At 40.4% G+C, this 20,196-nt stretch overlaps 1 protein-coding gene across 1 annotated transcript in view; it reads left to right on the plus strand.

Annotated features, from left to right (window-relative positions):
- The first annotated feature begins 731 nt into the window (after window positions 1-731).
- LOC122784483 (lysine-specific demethylase phf2) overlaps window positions 732-20,196 on the plus strand; it is a 35,200-nt gene continuing 15,735 nt past the window's right edge. The window contains exons 1-4 of the mRNA XM_044049779.1: window positions 732-1,331; window positions 2,282-2,373; window positions 16,726-16,811; window positions 19,805-19,919. Coding sequence (XP_043905714.1) covers window positions 732-1,331; window positions 2,282-2,373; window positions 16,726-16,811; window positions 19,805-19,919 — 893 coding nt within the window. The remainder of the gene's footprint in view (window positions 1,332-2,281; window positions 2,374-16,725; window positions 16,812-19,804; window positions 19,920-20,196) is intronic.

Raw genomic sequence — 20,196 nt, forward strand, 5'->3', positions numbered from 1 at the left:
ACCTGCAGGAAAATTTTTACAACTCTCATCTTTGCCTGTTGCCTCCACTGTTCCTAAAATAACCAGTCACCCCCCCAACCTCTCTCTCTCTCTCTCTCTCTCGCTCTCTCTCTCTCACACACACACACCTCCCACTCCTCCTCCTCCAGTCATCCTTCCTTCCATCCTTCCTCCCTTCCTCGCAGACCTCCCTGCAGCACACATGGTAACAGTTAAGTACATAAATCAGGCGCCACCGCCGCCGCCGCCGTGAGAGGAGCTGTGCAGAGGCAGACAGACAGGAGTCGGAGCGCACACATGCACATCACGCCGCCGCGGCTCATCGTCGCTGCGGCTGCAGCCGGTGGAGCGAAGGAAGGGGGGCGCGCGGCTGTTGCTATTTATTTATTTTTATTTTTTTTTATGAATTTCACACACACATGGAGGCGGAATGGCGTGACAGGATGAGGCACACGGCGGAGGACGCGTCTCCATCGGCCGACGTTCGATGATGATCCAGTGACTGTCCCCCTGCGTGTGTGTTTGCGTGTGTGTGGCTCGCGGATTGCTGCAGTGCTGTTTTTCCAGGTGTTGTGGTGCGTGCGTGCGCATGTGAGTGTATGTGTGTGTGCGTGCGTGTGAGTGTGTGAGTGAGTGAGAGTGTGTGTGTGTGTGCATGGTGCTGATGTTGTTGCCTGGTGTTATTCTCTTACGAATTGGACTATAAGCCGGGGAACAGAGTCTGATGTCACATGTGCTTCATCGGAGGAAACGGGGCATCTGCAAGCAGGATTTTGTGGAGGATGCTGCGGCAAGTGATCCACAGAGGGCTCAAGGCTTCGTTCTACTGGCTGGGCTTATTCGTTAGCAGGCACCCCGTTTTCTTCCTCACTGTCCCCGCGGTCCTCACCATCATTTTCGGATCTACCGTCCTGAGCCGCTTCAAGCCGGAGACGGACCTGGAGGTGCTGGTCGCCCCGACGCACAGCCTGGCTAAGATCGAGCGGAGTCTCGCCAACAGCCTGTTCTCCATCGACCAGTCGAAGCACAAGCTGTACTCGGATTTGCACACGCCGGGCAGATATGGCAGGCTCATCCTGCTCGCCAAGTCCGGGGGGAACATCCTGGAGCTGGCCGACCAGGTCCTGCAGGTCCACAAGCAGGTGCTGGATTTACGCGTCAATTACAAAGGGTTCAATTACACGTTCGCGCACCTCTGCGTCCTGAGCTACAGGGACAAGCGCTGCCTGCTGGATGATATCATCACCATCTTCGAGGACATCAGGCAGGCGGTGCTGTCCAACAGCACTTTCCATAAGGTGCCAGTGAGCTACCCCAACACCACATTAAAGGTGAGGAGTTCTCCCCCCCCCTTTCGTTTTCTTTTTGACACTGCAGCTCCTCTTTACATGCACAACAACCAAAGCCTGCGTGCACATCCCACCCCACACACACTGACGGTGACAGTGCAGCATCAGTCAGCATGTGAATATAGCTGGCCCTTATTGGAGCTTGCCGTAATTTCTGAATGAACACAGCGGGCTTGTGCTGGGGGGGAGGGGAGGGGAGGGAGGGCTGCAGATTGCTACATGCAGCAGCAGCAGCCAGAGAGGGAAACCCTCCTCATAACACACAGACGGCCGGTTTGCAGTTTTCCACCTCCCTTGTTGGTGCAGGTGAATTGATTGGCTGCCTGCACACAGCCCCCCTGACTGCTGTGCTCTGCTACACCACACACATGCAACAGACTCTCCCCGCTCTCTCTCTCTCTCTCTTACACACACACACATGTATGGGGATATCCTCTCTTTTTTTTTTTGATGCAGTGTCTCCCTCTGGCTTTTTCCTGCCTGCACATGCTTTGCAATGACAAGGCTACTGTGGCTACACTCGCCTCACGTCTTCCTCTCTGTTGCTCACTGGGAATCACGGTGCACTCATCGCAGCTGTATTAGTTGCACACGAAACTGTTAAAATGTCAATATGCTGCATGTAGTAGGGGCTAGCGATTTTCCTAAAATCAAGCCGGAGTGAATGTTCTGTGGCACGCCGTTCCTTGGACGATATTTCCTCCTCCAGCACATACACAAACGTGATTTGCTATCACTCTTAATATTAGTCACGCAATGTTGAACACTCTGCCACTGCAGCACTTACGGCTTTGCTAACATGTGAGTCCACAGATTTGTTCCTCCGTGACAAAGAATCTGAAATACGACGACACACCACTTCTCAGATGCTTCGGTGGGCCCAGTTGTCTGCATAGCAGGATGATGTAGCCTCATGGTGTCCATTTTCACAGCAAGCCAACATCAGTCTTATGGTCCCACGAGGACGTTCATGTGAAAGTGTAGGCCAAGCCATGCTCACAGCATCCTCTGCTGGACCAAAATGGTCTGATGCACTTCAGGCTGTAGGTTTTGAACTTTTGTTTTTTTTCTTAGGTTTCCAAGTTCCCCCGAAAACATTTAAACATGCTGCATGCAGACATGCAGGTTCTCGTTCAGTAGACCCATAAACACATCAGGTGCAAATTGAGTTGGGCGCTATTTGTCCGATAAGGTGCTCGTGAGTTTCTGCGTGGTGTGATGTGAAGGTCCAATGTGTTAAATTAAAGAAGGTTTATTTGCAGAAATTTAATATACCATCCATGGCATGCATATGTTTGTTCAAGTGTATAATCGCTTTAGAATAAAAAAAATGTTTGGCCCCTGTAGCCTTACATTAAGCCTCTTAAATTTATCTTAGACAAGGGCCTTTCCTTGCGAAGGCTGCCGTCTTGCGCCACCATGTGTCTACAGCTGGCAGTACAGACAAACCAGAGTTCCCATTTTGCATTTTTTTAGGCTAACGCTAACTACGGAAACAGGGGGACGCCAAACTTTTTTGGTTTGAGAATAGGAAAGAGGTTGAGAGTACGGCCAAGTAGCAGCCAGGTGCTCAAATATAATGAATAGACATCAACGGGTGCTTGAAAATCATTGAAAATGCTTGACTTTTAAAGGTTTGAGAAGTGCTTGATTTTGGATAAAGTGCTTAAAAATGCTGACTGTATTTATTTCCCAAAAATAGCTTATTGGCTGAACAGTTTGCTTTTCAGATGGGGGAATAAATATATACCATCTTTATTAATATAACATGAGACTTTATACTTTATTTTAATTTACCACAGCTGCACAGTGCTGGTAAAGCATTACGAATAAACTTGACCTTGGGAAAGGTGCATGAACCATGAAGGCAAAACTACGGTCAAGAAAATGTCCATATTTATACTGTATCCATACCATGAAATATCACAAGATTTCAGGGTATCAATGTTTCTCACACCCTGAGACACCATGCTGGTTGTCTGTGTGACTGTCACTGGGACTGGACACGTGACTGGCCTAAATACATTTGATTTTTATTGCTGAAACGTCTGCCACATTCACTTCCAGATGATAATATGAGAAAACTGTCCTTGCACAATAGCATAGCCGTTTCCTTTGTGCCATAAATCAATCCCACATTCAGATGGCAGACCCAATGGTGTTATTTATTAGCCATTAAATGATTCAATCAGTATTTCACATAAAAATTGTAAGTTTAAAGCTGACAATTTGACTTTAACTTGTCATTGTGTGTGTGTGTGAGCAGCATGTGTAAAGCTGTTTTATTCTTTTAGATGAGAAGATGCATTATTTGTTGAAAAAATTACTCAATTTAAAGCACAAAGGAGCTGCATTTTACAACACTTGAAACAATGAAGAGTATAGTATATTCACCCGGTATCTGTATTTTCCTCCTGCGTGACTGGGGTGTTTTTTAACGGCACAGCACTACACTGTCTTCGAAGAAAAAAAATACCTGTTAATTTTCTTCAGCTCTATGAGGATCTTTGGGATCAATGCAATTAAAAACAAAGGGACACCAAGGGATATTCGGAAACATGCAATATGCGATAAAATTGTTGAAAATTGCGATCAAATGCCTGCAATAAAATGAACAAAAGCTGAATTATAAGGTGTTAATGTCTTTCTGCTTTGAGTTTGCTGCCAACATAGACTCAGATGGTGAGTTGCCCATGCAAAGACTGAAAAAAAAGTGGATTTCCAATCCAATAACATGAATTTTATTGAAAATAATAGAGCCATTCAATAGTCATTTACTGTAATCTAAAGAAAGTAATTATTTTTAGGTGGCTGTTAGTCTGAAAAGCAGCAAACTCGTTGCCATAACTACCACTATCAGTGGTTGTAAAAGTGTGCGATGCATTATTAGTGTTGCATATCTAAATAAAATACAGTCCAGTTTTTGTTCAATGTCCCCTCCGTATGAGGCTGTTGCAGTCTAAGGGGAGGGTTTAAACGTTATTTATTTATTGTTTATATAAGTGTACAGTACATTCACCTGATTGTGTGAATTGCTGCTTGGCATTATACCCCAGATTGAGCCTTTTATATTTCCGTCAGCAAGTGTGTGAGGTTGCCATTTTAGACTGCCATATTTTTACAGTAACCCACAATGGACAAACTAAACAAGTTGTGATGCTACCTGAAACATCATAGGTCCTCCAAAACAATAAAAAAGGAAGGATGAGGTGAGGGATATTCAGCTGCGACATTGGGACTTCATTCATTAATGTAACTTAATCTTACACATTGCACCTTTGATTTAAATTAGCTAAAGACACATAATTGGATAACATAGGAAAACTGCATTTATTGCAGTTCAGGCGATATGTACCTATATTATCTTTTGTAAGATGTTGCTCTTTTGTGCTACATTTTTGATGTATTGTGCAAACCTACTCTACAGCTCTGACAGAAAACAAACACAGCCACTGTAGCAATTAGCTTATTCATCAAATGCAAATAGCTTGTGAGATGCATGCCACTGCAGCGTCTGCAACATGGGCTCAAAGTGTCTCAATCACATATTCATTGTGTGACAAGCGTGGTCTCCAGCATGGCAGGCCGTAACTTCCTCTGAATGCTGCCACATCAGCGCGGCCTATTACTGCTGTATCAGTGTCCGAGTGGAGCAGTGAGACCATTCGTCATGATCCTGCTTCTTCTTTTTTTTTTTTTTAAACTACCGAGTTACTAGTTAATATTTACGAGATACAGTTTTCACAGAGGCTTTGACGACAATTTATGTCTTTAGCTGGCTGTGTGTCATAATACGCAGAAAGCTGCAGTTCATGCTCATGCTCATGCTGAGAGGTTCGACAAAGCAGACGTGAGGCTTTACTACTGGAGAATCAGGCAATTAGAGTGGTTATACAATCTTCTGGTGTTGCAGCTCCTCGAGCAAAATGAGGCCAGTGTGTGCTGAAATCCAACAAGTCCGTTCGTACAAGTGTTTTGGCAGCCGCATAGGCAATATGCTTAGTTGGCAAATTCACATTGATAACCTGCGCTCGAAATCATAACTCAGCAGAGAGCGTATTCTCTAAGAAGGCTTAGGCTGTGTAGTGTCGCCAAGAGATTCATGCTTCTGTTCCATCAGGCAACATCAAATACAGATCTGTGATGGCGACCTCTACTTCCAACTACAAACCGGTTTCCCATGGGGTCCTGAAAATTCTTAATTTGTAAATTTCAAGTCGCCCTACATAGAGATGGGTCATTAAAAGTGTTTGGATTTCATGCAACAAAGGAGTTAAGTTGATCATCATCATCATCTAACCGCTTTAGCCTCCACCAGAGGGTCGCGGGGGGTGCTGTGCCAATCTCAGCTACATCGGGCGATAGGCGGGGTACACCCTGGACAGTTCGCCAGTCCATCGCAGGGCCACACACAACTAGAGACAAACAACCATTCACTCTCACACTCACTCCTATGGTCAATTTAGAGCACATGTGTCAAACTGGTGGCCCGGGGGCCACATGTGGCCCTCCAATCGATTACATGCGGCCCCCCGGCCCACTCACCACTGTGCGAGGTGATGGAATAGAGACAGAATATAACTATGACTAAATGTATTTGCCGGCAATATTTTTATAATAGTGATAAGACATTCGGTTGTAATCATAACTTTATTAAATTTATTACACTCAACATGAAATTACATATATTTAAACTGTCTTAATCTCAATTATCCTTGTCATTATTTGCTAAATTTCGAATTTAATTCTCGGTTTTTGTGCATCATGTGAATCATTTTATATCAAAACAAGCACTTTTAATTTGCAATTCTGTCTAATATCATAATGAATATCTTACATTGCCCACCTGCTACTTAATAGTAGTTTTTTCCACTTTTTTTTGCCCTCAATGTCGGCCCCTGCTTGACCAGACTAGATGCTCATTGGCCCCCAGGTCATTTGAGTTTGACACCCCTGATTTAGAGTGTCCAATTTACCTAATCCCCACATTGCATGTTTTTGGACTGTGGGAGGAAGCCGGAGTACCCGGAGAGAACCCACGCACACACGGGGAGAACATGCAAACTCCATGCAGAAAGGCCCTTGTTCCAACTGGGGCTCGAACCCGGGTCTTCTCGCTGCAAGGCGAGAGTGCTAACCACTACACCACCGTGTGGTGTAGTGGAAGGAACAGCTCCTCTTCAGTTGCCGCCATGTTTGATATACAGTATACAGAACCTGCTAGACGTCACTTCTCTGTCAACATCATGTTAAACCCGCCTCTACCACACCAGAGGTTTGTTATTGGTTCCTTTCGTTGGAGATTCAGACTTATCTGCGGAGCAAAACCAAATCACTGGCAGACTCGGCTGAATTCACCCAGGCTAGAGAAGAACAGCGCCTCCAACTTGTGTATGAACAGTCTGTACTCAAGGGACCACAGAGGATACTGTCAAAGTACAAACCTGTATCCTGAATATGGACTATAATCATCTGGCAGACAATTTAGAGTTAAGCTGCACAACAATATATCAAACATTTCAACATCTCATCAACATCTGCAATACACATTCTTTTAACATAAAGATAGTTTCTCCCAGTATGGCAGCCTTGCAAAGTTTGCTTATAAATTGGCAGATAAATGAGCAAAGGACTGGTCAGGCTTTTGCAATAAAAGATTTGCAGTTGTAATTAAATTCCGTTTTCATATATTTAAAATTTAATTTGTGTTGAGATTGTTTTTTCCAGGCCGTAAGCGGTGTTCTTGTTTAGAGTAACATAAACATTGGAAAATATGTTCTTCTCTTTTTTTTCTTTTTAATAAAACTATCTCGTTTGAATGGATTTTTTAAACTGTCTGCAAAAGCCACCCACTGTCTGGGTTTTTGTTAGCAGCAACCCAAGGCACACTTTCAAATTCCATTTGTAGAAATGCTGGGACACTTTGAAAGCTTTAAAACCTCAGTTGTGCCCTTCTCATTCAATATCCTAAACAAACAGTGAATCAGTATCCATGTGCAAATTGGTTTTACTGTAATCCTCATTGCAATACCCTGTCTAAATACTCATAGCAAACGGGATCGTTTTTGAGATTTTGTACATTCTTCAGCAGGAAGTAGTTCCAACCTTCCACTGTAGTTCTGGGAGAAACCAACAAAGTGTGTGTCCCAGCTAGTAGTTGCTGTTGAAAAAACGCAGCAGTAAAACCCATGTGTATGCAGTGAATTCTGTTTGCCGCTGTGTTTGGATCAGAAACAACACAGTTCTTTTCTTTTTTTTTTATCTTAATCAACAAAAACCCAATCTTGATGGGCAAACACTGTTCAAGACTGGATCGGTGGATACTTTCCACCAGTCCACCAAAACGTCTTATTTAATTAAAGAATGAACTTTTATTGCCTTTTCCAGTGATGCACAAATTGTACATGTTTTTCTACAAGTATGGACCGAGTCACATATGCACATTAATTGCAGCCTCTGTGCAACATGAAGGACAGTAATTCACTCTCAGAGGCTGTTGTGTGACCTCTTTCCTCTGCAGCTCTCCTCACTCTGCATCAGGCTTCCTGTTCTCTCCGTGTCCCTGAATCCTTTTTTCTCTCCTGTCTGACAGGCTGTCTGGGCTTATTCCATTTGCCTGACTTCTTATTTCTCATCCTGCTCTTTGAAGACACAACTAGGGGTTTATTTCTGTGCTTGTTGTACAGACGCAGTCTTTGTAAAAAAGTCCTACTTTTTGGTGCACTGAAGTTTAGTTCTGTTCCCAGGAGAAACTGCTTAAAATATACAGTATACGCTTTGCCCCCTTTGCTGGGTTTTGCAGTCGATTAATCTCTTATGTATCGCAAGACTAAAATGCATTAATGGAAACTAACACTACAAACAAATCTGGGAGAAATACTATCATAGAAGAAGCATGATGTAAGAATTGCCCCAAATATCAAATGGTGTGAGTTTCCTAACTTATATAATTGCTGTGTTTAAAAACATAATTCTCTGTTCGCTTCAAGTGAACCAAATGCTGGAAGCGGACTACAACGCAGGGCATTGTGGGTAAACACAGCCAGAAAATACACACGAGTAGAACGATTACCACATGGTTTAAATCACCTTTTGGCATTGAAGATACATATTGTTGCTGTTTCACATGGGGTGTATTTGCCTAATTATTGCTGTCAGCAAGATTTGAGCTGCTCAACAGTCTGTTTTTGTCTGATTCTCCTCTTCACGATGCACCAAACATTTTCAATAGGAGACCGATCTGGACTGGCAAACACTCCCTCTCTCTCTCTCTCTCTCTCTCTCCATCCATGAAGCCACACTGTTACTGTAACTCATGCAGAATAAGGCAGTTGTAGAGTTCCTTGTAAAAGACGTCGTCTTGATATGTGTCGATAAAATTTCAATACAAGCCATAAGATCACCCCTATCCCCCCCCACACTACCATCATGTTTTTGCACGTTTTGTTTATTGCAGTCTGGATATTTTTCTTTTTTATCTTTGGCAACTAGAGTTGCATCCATTCTTCCCAAAGACAAGCTGGACTCGTTTGACCACAGAACATGTTCCCACTGACTTTCAGTTTGTCTCAGACAAGTTTTATTTCTTTTCATTTTGGGTTGCATTTCTTGATGCAGCAGCAGAAAGTGACAATGATTATCCGAGACACTCCTGAGCTCATGTGGCGTTGTCCATCATGGCAGCATGACGGTTTCTCATACCGTTTGTCCTGGGGGTTCGATGTTCCCACATATTCAACAGCAGTTACTGCCCTTGGTCATTATACACTGAGATTTCCCCCGACTCCCTGAATCTTTCCACAATATTATGAGCTGCAGATGATGAAGGACCTAAAAGTTTTTGAACTAACTGTGAATTATCTGAGGAAGTTTGTCACAAAATGGTGAGCCGTGACCCATCCTTGCCTGCATAGACCTTTGGTGGATGCTACTTTTATCCCATGTTTTAACCTGCTCACCTGTGACCAGTTAATCAAATTGCAGAACAGTGTTACTTGTGTAACTTTCTCATTCTTGCAAACAGTCCCAACAGGTTTTATATCTACTCAAAAGTATAGATTCAAGTGATTGAACAAATTACTAATATCTGAACAAATTACAGATATTAGCTTTTATTGCATTTTGAGAACATGTCCCAACTTTTCTGAGAAAGGGGTTTGTATTATGTAGGCTATTTACATATGCATCCTCAAAAAAATTATAATTTATTTGGTACAATATTATTGTAGATTTCTATTCATATTCATTCACTCACATAGTAAGTAGATTCTACAAACTGAGTAAATACTGTGCATATGCACATGTTTTTTTTAGAGTTTTCAGTTAAAAAAAAATACCATGGGCTTGACATTTACAGTTGAAAAAAAATGTGCCTCTGTGTAATGGAGATATTGATTCATCATCAAACAAGGTTGGGTGTAATGTTATTACAGTGCTGTGAAGAGACAGGTGCATGGGGAACGAGAGGTTGGAGATACAAATCTGACTGTGTAGTAAAACCAAGGTTATCATTTTTTGCATCAGGACCATGTTGTTTTCTTATTATCTCTAAGTAGTAGTGCTCTCATCTAAACTCCTCCACAGGAGGTGAAGGCACTCATTTAGTGTGATGCGCATCTTGAAGTGGTGATAGTTTGCAAAATGTTGGGTTGTTTTGGAAGCCAGTGGCATTTTGTTCATCTAGGTAAGAGGACTTGTTCTATTTTCTCCAGGTAGACATTGATTTGTTGGCAGAGTTTTTAATAATTGGCATTGGGCGATTGTCATTCTATGAAAATGTGATTGCGAGATTACGTATTTATGTTGACTGTTGAAAATGAATACTGCTAAATGCATGAAAACGTACATGTTCTTCAGTGGAGACACACAATGCTTGAGTGTTGCTCAGTAAATTTTATCTTTCCCAATTTTGTGTATCATCAGTTATCAATAGTGCAGTACCTGTTCAATGTGTGTATTTTTGTGTGAGGTGGTAGAAGTGGCTCATTTTTTTGTATATCTGTCACATTCCTACCAATATACAGTATCTTGCATTTCATATCCAAACCATCTCGAAACTGGCACTGCACACACTGGTGTCCGTAATAAGCCAGGTTTTAAAGCCTGTCAAGTGACCTGTTAGAGAGTCATGTGATTAATGGGCACATTAGATTAGATTAGATTAAACTATTGTATTTTATCACATGGATGAAAAAAAGAAAACATGCCAAACATGTCATCCAAAAAAAATGATGATCATACTCTACATCAAACATCAGCTTATTTCTTTAGATTGGCATCACCCATTAAGATACCCATATTGGACTATTTGTAATCTTTTGTTTCTCCTTTATTTATTATAGTAAGTCACATCAAAATTAAGAAAAAGCACTGTCATGTATTATTCCTTTAGACTGAAGTCTGCTTCACCTGATCCATTGTGATTGTCTCGTCTGTGTACACAGAGCAAAGTTAATTGGACGTTCCAAGAGCTAGCCCGTCAGTCAGACTAAATTGCCATTTTGCTTCACCTCTTTAGTCAGTCTAATTATAGTGGTCTCCTTAATTGGCATTATATGCCTGTGGGGTTGGCGTTTTACTCCTACAGGTCAGAAGAGAAGACCTGTGCCAGTCGATGTCATTATCAGTCAGTGAAAAAATCAGTTTGTGGTAGCACTGGCTTGAATCACTAACAGTTATTTATGCTAATTATATAATGATGTTGATTCAAAAAGGCACTTTTTCTGTCAGAGGAGCAGCTGCGTGGTTCTGGTTAGAAGAAATCTAATTCACATCTCAGAAATACAGGGTCAGAATACAGCAAAATGTTGACTTTTTCCACTCACGAAATTGGATTTCTCCTGAAAGAGATAGGTTATATTTAAATAGATGTAACATATCTTTAAATAAATGTGTTCTATATCAGGATACTAAGGCCAAAAATGCAGCATTAGCTTCTCTGGGCTCTCACAGAGCTCTGGTGTTCAAAACTAATTCATATAAACACACACAGGTGAGGCCATTTCTGAATCACACTCATCCTAACACCAACAATATTGCGTTAGGCAAGACCAAGCACCTTGATACATTCATGAGAGGACAGTGAAATGGAGTGCTGGATTGGATTAAGTTATTGAGCAGTCCAGGTCATATGCAGCATGGCAATGTCAAGCCAAGGTCAATGTTTGTTTTACACCCCCGTTGGATTTAATAAATCATAAAACGAAGGTGAGAGCGACAGCGGTGTGGCTGTGGGGAAACAGTTGATATGCTGGAGCAGGGCTGTGGCACTTAAAGTCCGGCTGCAGGAGAGCCGACGAGATTGGAGGACGGGGAGAAGAGACACGGCACAGCAACTGGCTGATGAGGTTACGCATGTGTGTGTCAATAAATGACTCGCCCCAGGGTGCATTTGGGAACTGGGCAATAAAAAAATCAGTCGATAGTGTCCTCAGGTGTCTCCTAAAACTAGATTAAGAACCCCAATTAAGCATTTTAGAGTTTAAACTGCTTAAATAGATACTGAAATTGGTGTAAGGATATGAAGATGGCTAATTTTTCTAGCTCATCATCAAAATTAAACTAAGCGCCTGCGCAACCAATGAGATTTAATTTCAGCATGATTAACATCCCTGCTTGCATGAGTTGGCATTGCCATTTTGTCTATGATGTACTTGTTCACTCACATTAGCCCTTTAGTGGGTTTATTGGCAGCAATTTGCAGTATAATTGCTTTAAGATATATATTTTAGGTTAGATTAAGTATTTTCAATGTATAGCCAAGTCCACCATCTTGGGTTGCCATGTTTCTACAGCAGCCCAAATTGACAATCTAACCAAAGTATGAATTTTGTATTTTAATTTTTTTTATAAAAATGGAAGCTAACTATGTGAACCAGGAAGATTTGCTTCACAAACATGAACCCACTATTTGCACCAATATCTGCTATCCCCAATGGAAGCCCCCAATGCTAATTGGTAATTTGCCAGCCGATTGGGTCTTGAGTCAAAGAAAAAGAAGAAAAAAAACTTGTAATAATTGATTAGCATTCCTGAACTGATTTAATTTATTTGTTTTTATTTAGAAAGCCTGTAAACACTTCTCCTTCAATTCACATCCATTCTTTTGTTCGAAACCTCGAGAGGTGTCACATCCTCCCTTTTCACACATCACTCAGCTCCTCACACATACTGTACACGTCTTTGTCGGGTGCCCCGTCACCACCTACTCTCTCTCTCACGCACAACAGCACTGAACACTACACTTCATTTTGTCTTTCAGAGGCTGCGTCCTGTTTTCGTCGTTTAAAAAATGCATGAATCCAGCCCCTGATATGCTTGTCATCTCCATTTCCCTGACGTAATAGAGTCCCAAAAAACAGAGAGGATTAAAAATTCATTTGAAAACTTCCTGGCTGCATTTTTAGCAGAGACGGACAAAATCACCGACCCTTGGAAACAACGATGCAGTCGCCAACATTCACCTCCTGATTGGTTCTCAGCCCAAACTTGACTGTCGTCTGCAAATGAAAAGCTTCCTTTGCACTCTCTGTTTCACTCCATTGTCAGTTTCACCACTGTTGTTTCTCTTCAGTAACACTCTCAGGAACTAAGCAAACAACTGCAGAGGAGGGAATCAATTTTGTTTAGTCTGGATGTATCCTAGAAGCTGCAGCAAACAAAAAGAAGAAACAACCCTCAGGTCATTTATTAATTGATTCTATGCACAGAGCGTCACTTACAACCACAACTAAAATATATGATAGGGCCTTATCTTTTGATCAGTTGTTGCTAAGGAGAAACACCAGAGCTCTGCCGCAGCATCTGCTTCTATAGTTCTTCACAAAAGGCTCTTGGTAACTTCTGCAGACACTGATTGTAGAGCATCTCAAACAATTTTCCACTGATCCACCTCACGTGTTTCCCTTGGAATAATTTAATAATAGATTTCATTCTTAATGATGGTTTTGTTTACCACGGATGTTTGCAATCACAGAAACAGAGAAAGAATGAACCAAGCCATGGGGACGAAGGACAGGAAACAAAGGTTATCATAAAGGGTATAGACCAAATAAACTCTAAACACAAGAGATACCAGCGATGATTAACACTGCAACGGCAAACACCAGAGTAAGAAAGAGGTGGGACTGTGACATCAGCGTTTCCTTGTCTTCACGAAAAAGGCAAGGGTGGCGTTTTGGCATTTTCTCACTCTGGGACCTGTTTTCAAACAAGAGCGTTTCAGTGCTCCCAAAACATTGGCACCATGTGGATAGAAAGCCGATATAATAACTACAGTTCCACATACAGGCCTGGCAGTGTTACTGTACGGCAGCGTTTAGAGTCATCAAGATGTATCTTTTCTAGCAGCTCAGATGTTTCAGAGATTTTCTGGTTGATACCAGCGACCTTCGCTGGTATAAATATGAGTGAGAATCTCTTCTGATTTCCTCTTGAGCCACTAACTGATCTGGTTATGTGCTTTGAATAAATGCGTTACTCATCAGGTACATATTCATTTTACATCCTCCATAAAACGTTTTTTTTTTTATGTTGCCAGAATATTGACCAGACCCAGAAAATATGACCAAATCACACCCATCGTGGCTTTTGGGATTGGTTTTAAGATTTTATTGCTGACTTTTAAAGCTCTGCACAGCTTTGCTCCAGGTTATTTAATGGAACTTTTAACACCAGGCACACACACCTTTTTTCTCAAGGTTTTTTTCTCAGATCTAGGCTGAAACAAATCATGTGACAGGGAAATTGCAATCAAGGCTCCCAGACTGTGGAACAGCCTGTCTGAGGAGATTAAGTATTCTGTTCTGTTCCTTTAACATGACTTTTCAGTGATTTTACTCCCGTTATCCATCGCTTTTAATGTGCTTGTTATGAGTTTGTTATTGTTGTTGGTTTTAAAGTGGTCGACATTATAATGTCATAATGTACTGTGATATGATGTCACAATTAATCGCAAAATAATCGAAATCGCAATAAGAACATGTGTAATATCCAAATCGGAAGACATTTCAGTAAATTTGATGAAAGACAAAATGTCTGTCAGAACAGATTATGATGAAATTCTGCAGTGCTGCAGGAATGTAACGCCCAAAAATCTGTTATGAATCTTATATCAAATGTGTTTTATTCGTTGACAGATACAAAGAAATGATTTTAATATATTTTGAAAGTGATGGTGATGAAGATGCTGCAGAAATTGTAAGTTGCACCAATAACAATATGATTTTCAGACAAAATCAGACATATAACAAGATAATAGTAATTTGTTCCATCACTATACCAGTGTCTGAAGTATGTGTGAGGAAGAGGAGGAGGATGAGAGAGCATATTATCTTATTGGGAGTAAATCTGCCTCCTGTGAAAAGTCTGTAGCTGACTTTGTTCGGGCTATTTTACACCACTGTATTTTCTCAGAACAACTCAGAAAGACAGTTTAAAAGGATTGAGAGAGACCAAAGTAAAAGATGCTAAATAGTAACCACTGTAACATTGTCAGTAAGGGCTAAGGACTTGGTGTTGTTTTCTATTCGGCACATCTGTGACATCACAATTCATGCACAGAGGTTGACGCAGGGGTGGAAAACAAACCACCACAGAGCAGAACAACCACTGGCAATGCTGTCCAGTGCAGGTCATTTCTCTTGTACCCCCCATGGGAAGGTAAAAGGTCAAAGTCAGTTTCAGTAGCATTCAAGTACACTACTGCACTGCAGCTCCTAAAGTGATGACAGCGTTCAGATATGTGGTTTCGACTTCGCCCAGGTTTAAAAATAAATCCTCTTTTCATAAATCAGTCGTGAAATCCACCGAAGCAGAGAAAAGTTAAATGTGATATCACGATGTGCGTTAAAGTTGGGGAGCTGTGCCACAGTGACATATTTATATGAATCATACTGAAGTGGCCGCGCTGCCATGCGGACTACATTAGCGAGGCCCTCATGGTCATAACATGTCTGTGTTTATTTGCACATTTTTACTCTGAAGTTTAGGGGAAAAAACCTCTATGTATGCTACAGATGTCATTTCCACTGTGTCCACTCATCCACCTCTAATCCACTGGTTCAGTGACGGGAGCAGCAGGCTGTGTTGTGAAGCTGCTGAGCTTTCAGACGGCCAAAAATAAATAAAAAAATAAAAACATTCTGGGAAACTCCTAGCCCATTAAATGTGGGAGCAGCAGCTCTGAAGGGGTGGAATGTGCATGTTTGCGAAGACATGGGTGTTTACTCTCGTCATGTCAAAAAGGACAAATGCTTTATTTTCTCATCATCATCGTCATCTGGTGCTTGTCTCTTTATTTTGAATCTCTGCTGAAACCTTTAAACGTTACTAGGATGTTATTATTGATTTATCTTTTGATTATTTTCTCACTTAATCAGATGCTTTCCCTTTCCCTTTTAATGTCTCAACCAAGTAATACCAAAAAATAATAATCAATTGTTAAAATAGATTTTTTTTTTTTAATTAATCAATTAGTCTTTGGTCCTTAAAATGTCTGAAAATATTGATTGATGAAAATGATGATCTCTATTTTCATGATTTTTTTGTTATATGGAGCAAATAAACCAGAAAATACTCAGAGAACTTGTTTAAATTATTCAAAAATAAAAATGTATTGATTATCAAAACGAATTCAAAAAAAATTTATTCAAAAAGAATCAATTAATAATCGAGTAATTGCTGCAGCTCCTTTTCCTTCTCCCCAACAGCCATATTGAAAACCCCAGTGCTGACGTGCAGAAAGTGTACAGTACATGTACAGTGTGTAGAATGGTATTTATAGCCTACTGTCTCTTCTGTCTGATTTGTCCTGTCCTTCATTGTCCTACCTCTTCTCCTGCTCTGACCTGCACTTTATTAAATAGTCTGTCCTTTCACTGTCATTCACTATGAACCAGGAGTCACTGTAAGGGATTATTGCAGTGTTTGTTTCCACACTTCATGTTTTCCTCTAATACAAATTGGTCAAAGATATTTCCTGTTCATGTCACTTTAAACAACCAATGGATTTTCTTTTTTTTTTTCTAATTTTTTTTTGGATTAAAACCTCAAAATTCTAATCAAATATTTCATATTATATGTTTTTCTGGTCAGTAGACTCATTCATAGTCTGTTAATTAAGTTTATTGAGTGATAAGATTTGGTGTTTTTTTGTTCTTTACTGTTTTCTTGCATTTACTTAAAGGATTAACAGATCAAGAAAATCTGATTGGCAACACTGCTGTGAAATGAAAATGACATAAATGAACAAAGACGGATTTTGAAACAGCTAAGCTGTACAGATACAAAGGGAGATAAAATAGAGAAGACGCTACGCTCTCTGGAAAACAGATCTCTAAGGTCTCCCTAATTAAATGGTTGTTGTTTGTTGTTTCAGCTGCGTTGAAGTGGATGAAGATGACGCACCAGATATCGACATATATCACTGTCCAAACTGTGAGAAGACCCATGGCAAATCCACATGTAAGTAGCATCTGAAATGCAAATGACAAAGTAATTGATTTACTTTCCCCTTGTTTTGTTATTGTGTTAATTATACAATAACTCAAAAATGAATAATACTGATTAGCGTTTGCAAATTATTTTCACACGTTATTGTTGGTTATTGGCTTGATAAACAACAGTCAGTTAACTGTTGACAATAGATTCTAGAAACTCACTTATTTTTCTTAGTTTAAACATTGTACAGTAGCGGCACAGATTTTGGTTCAAATGATTTTAATTTGGCAGAAACTGAGTATAAAATATTTATACTATACAATCACCTGATTGTATGCATTGTTGTTTTTCATTTATAATATATTTTATATTATCAGATGCCATTTGAGACCATGGCATCTGAGCCCACAGTTGTTTTGATGCTAACTGTAGGCTACATACTGTAGGTTCTCCAACACATTTAGAAGTGAAAGGGTGAGGTGATTAACCCTTAGAACACAGATCACTTTGGCTGCCTTTTTCCATTACTATGTTTAAATATACAGAGTTTGTAAGAATGTGCAACATAGACTGTCTTATATCCTTTTTTTTCAGCTCAACTTAGGCAATCTGATGAAAAAAAAATAAAAATGAATCAACGCTGTAAACACACCTGAGCAAAAAGTATGCACGGATTGAATTTGTGAAATTTGGAAATATGTCACAGTTCAACTTTGACTCAACAACACATAAGAAGAAGAAATAAAAACTGATTTTCTTTACGGTCACAATATGTGACCTATAAACACACACCTCGAGGATGTCTATATAAGGAGGTCTGTATTATTCCTACAGCAATTTACCATGGGTGCATCTGTGCCACAGATCTGTGCCGTGTGAGCACTAAGGGTTAATATTCTGCTGCAAAATTCACCAGTAAATGCAATAATAGTCAGGCTGTGAGACTGTGTGATGACACAGATGTTCCTGTCATACACAGATATTAACTGACTCATTTGCTTTCCATCAGTCAACTGAGTTTATAACCAGAGGAGGGAGGTTTCTTTATATTTCTATGTCTGTGCTCTTCTGCCCAAGGTGCAGCTCAGAGGCAGAGCTGTCTCATCTTGCCTCACATTTGCTCGAGGCATTTTGATTTCTTCTTCTGCTAATGACATCAGTGCTTTGATTCATGTGTGTGTGTGTGTGTGTGTGTGTGTGTGTGTGTGTGTGTGCTCCCTGCTGGTGTAAATCATAACTGCACAGTATGTGAGGTCTAAAAATCCTCTGAGGTCCAAACTGGGCCCAAACCTTAAAACAAATGAGACTAGGATCAATAATTCCCCACATGTATAGTATTGTTTTCTTCACTTTATTTCTGAACTTAAATCTAACATGCATGTGGTCATTACAGCTGGGCTCCATGTCATATTTGAAAGGTTTGGCTTCACAATATAGTGCATAATTATCATCCATCAACCATCAACATGAATAACAATTTACAGATTACAAGTAACAAATTAACAATGTACACTTACTTGTGAATATAACACATCATTTAAACACCATGGATTTGTTTTATTCCTTTTATAAGTGCTGTCTATTGTGTCCATATTTTACAGCAATTTAAAACTTAATCACAAATATTAAAAACACATTAAGTAGTGGTTAGCACCCTTGCCTTTGCATGTGTGTGTGTGGGTTTTCTCCAGGCTCTCTGATTTCCTCTCACAGTCCAGAAAACATGCAGATTTGAGGAATAGGCAAATTGGACACTCTAAATTGACCGTAGGTGTGAGAGTGAGAGTGGATGGTTGTTTGTCTCTATGTGGCCCTGAGGGTAAAGCAGTGGAAGATGAATGAGTGAGTAAGTGAGTGAGTGAGTGGTCTAAAGGAATTACACAGAGATGAAAAGAAGCAGAAGTTGTGGGTTAGTTAAATCCTCTCCCTCTGTGTAAGTGCAGCATAACTGTTGGCAGTTCATCAAAATAACGGAGCATCATTAACATCCCTAATCCTTATAATTAACACCCTATGAAAAAGAAAATGTCGTTATTTTTGGCATTCAACTGGACGTGGTGCACTGGGTGGAACAGTGAGTCAGTACATGTTTTATAGATTTGTGCTATTACTGTTGTTTGTTGCCAAATTGACAACAGCTTCCTTCAATTTATTAGGGTTAGGAGTCGTGATGCTCATGTCAGTCTGAGAGAAAAGGTGATCAAGATAATCTTGAAGTGTAACAGATGTAACTTGTGTTATTAAACTGTTGCAGAAGAAGCACAGCCAGGTGACATCTAAAGAGTGCCAGTCATTCATGCAGCAGTTGGACACTTGGTGCTAATAGTGATTTAAAAATATGACATTTTTGCTTAATCTGTGATTCATACAAATAGTTGGAATTTTACATTACATTACATGTCATTTAGCAAACGCTTTTATCCAAAGCGACTTACAATAAGTGCATTTAAACATTTGGGTACAAATAAGAGCTAGAAGTAAGTAAGAGCTTCAAGTAGATCAAACTATGAAGTGCTAGTCATAAGTGCGATGTACAAGTTTTTTTTTTGTTTTTTTTGTCGTCTTAGTTGAGGTAGAGTCGGAAGAGATGTGTTTTTAGTCGGCGGCGGAAGATATGGAGGCTTTCCGCTATCCGGATGTCGATGGGGAGATCGTTCCACCATTTGGGAGCGAGGACAGTGAACAGTCTCGAGTTCTGCGAGTGCCTCTGCGATCCTCTCAGTGAGGGGGCAGCGAGCCGGTTTGCCGATGCAGAGCTGAGTGGGCGGGCTGGGGTGTAGGTTTTGATCATGTCCTGGATGTAGGCTGGACCGGATCCGTTTGTAGCATGGAAATGGAAATGGAATTAGACGTTAATGTAATAATTGTGACACTGTTTTTAGTCCTGCTGTAATGTAATGTAAGGTTTCACCTCTCACAATGATTATGAGGTATATTTCCTTGCTGTGTGATGCATCTGTTTGTTGATGTATGTACTGTATGTTAATATTCTGTACCTTTTTTTTTCTGCTCGTCAGTGAAAAAGAAAAAGAATTGGAGCAAACATGACACAGGGCAGAGCACAGATATCAAGGCTGTTCAAAATGGCAGTCAGGTTTTCATCAAGGAGCTTCGCAGTCGCACATTCCCAAGGTAAAAACCTTTTTATGCACTTTTTTATACATATGGGGAATAATGTGTGCTACTGTGATACTGTGATTTCTATTTAATTAAAATAATCAGGCTAATCTCACTCTAACTGGGCATTAAATAAATCCAATTATAATAAAAAATTGCTGATTCCTTAACTGATTATGCCTCTTGTAATTTAAAAAAATTCAAATCACTTTACTACTGTTCCCAGTAGGGGGCACTGTCTTTCCACTTTTAAAGTCACCGCGCTCAGATACTTTTACATGGTGCCAGTGTC

Source organism: Solea senegalensis, linkage group LG17 (genome assembly GCF_019176455.1).
Source record: "Solea senegalensis isolate Sse05_10M linkage group LG17, IFAPA_SoseM_1, whole genome shotgun sequence".
In the NCBI taxonomy this organism is placed as follows: domain Eukaryota; kingdom Metazoa; phylum Chordata; class Actinopteri; order Pleuronectiformes; family Soleidae; genus Solea; species Solea senegalensis.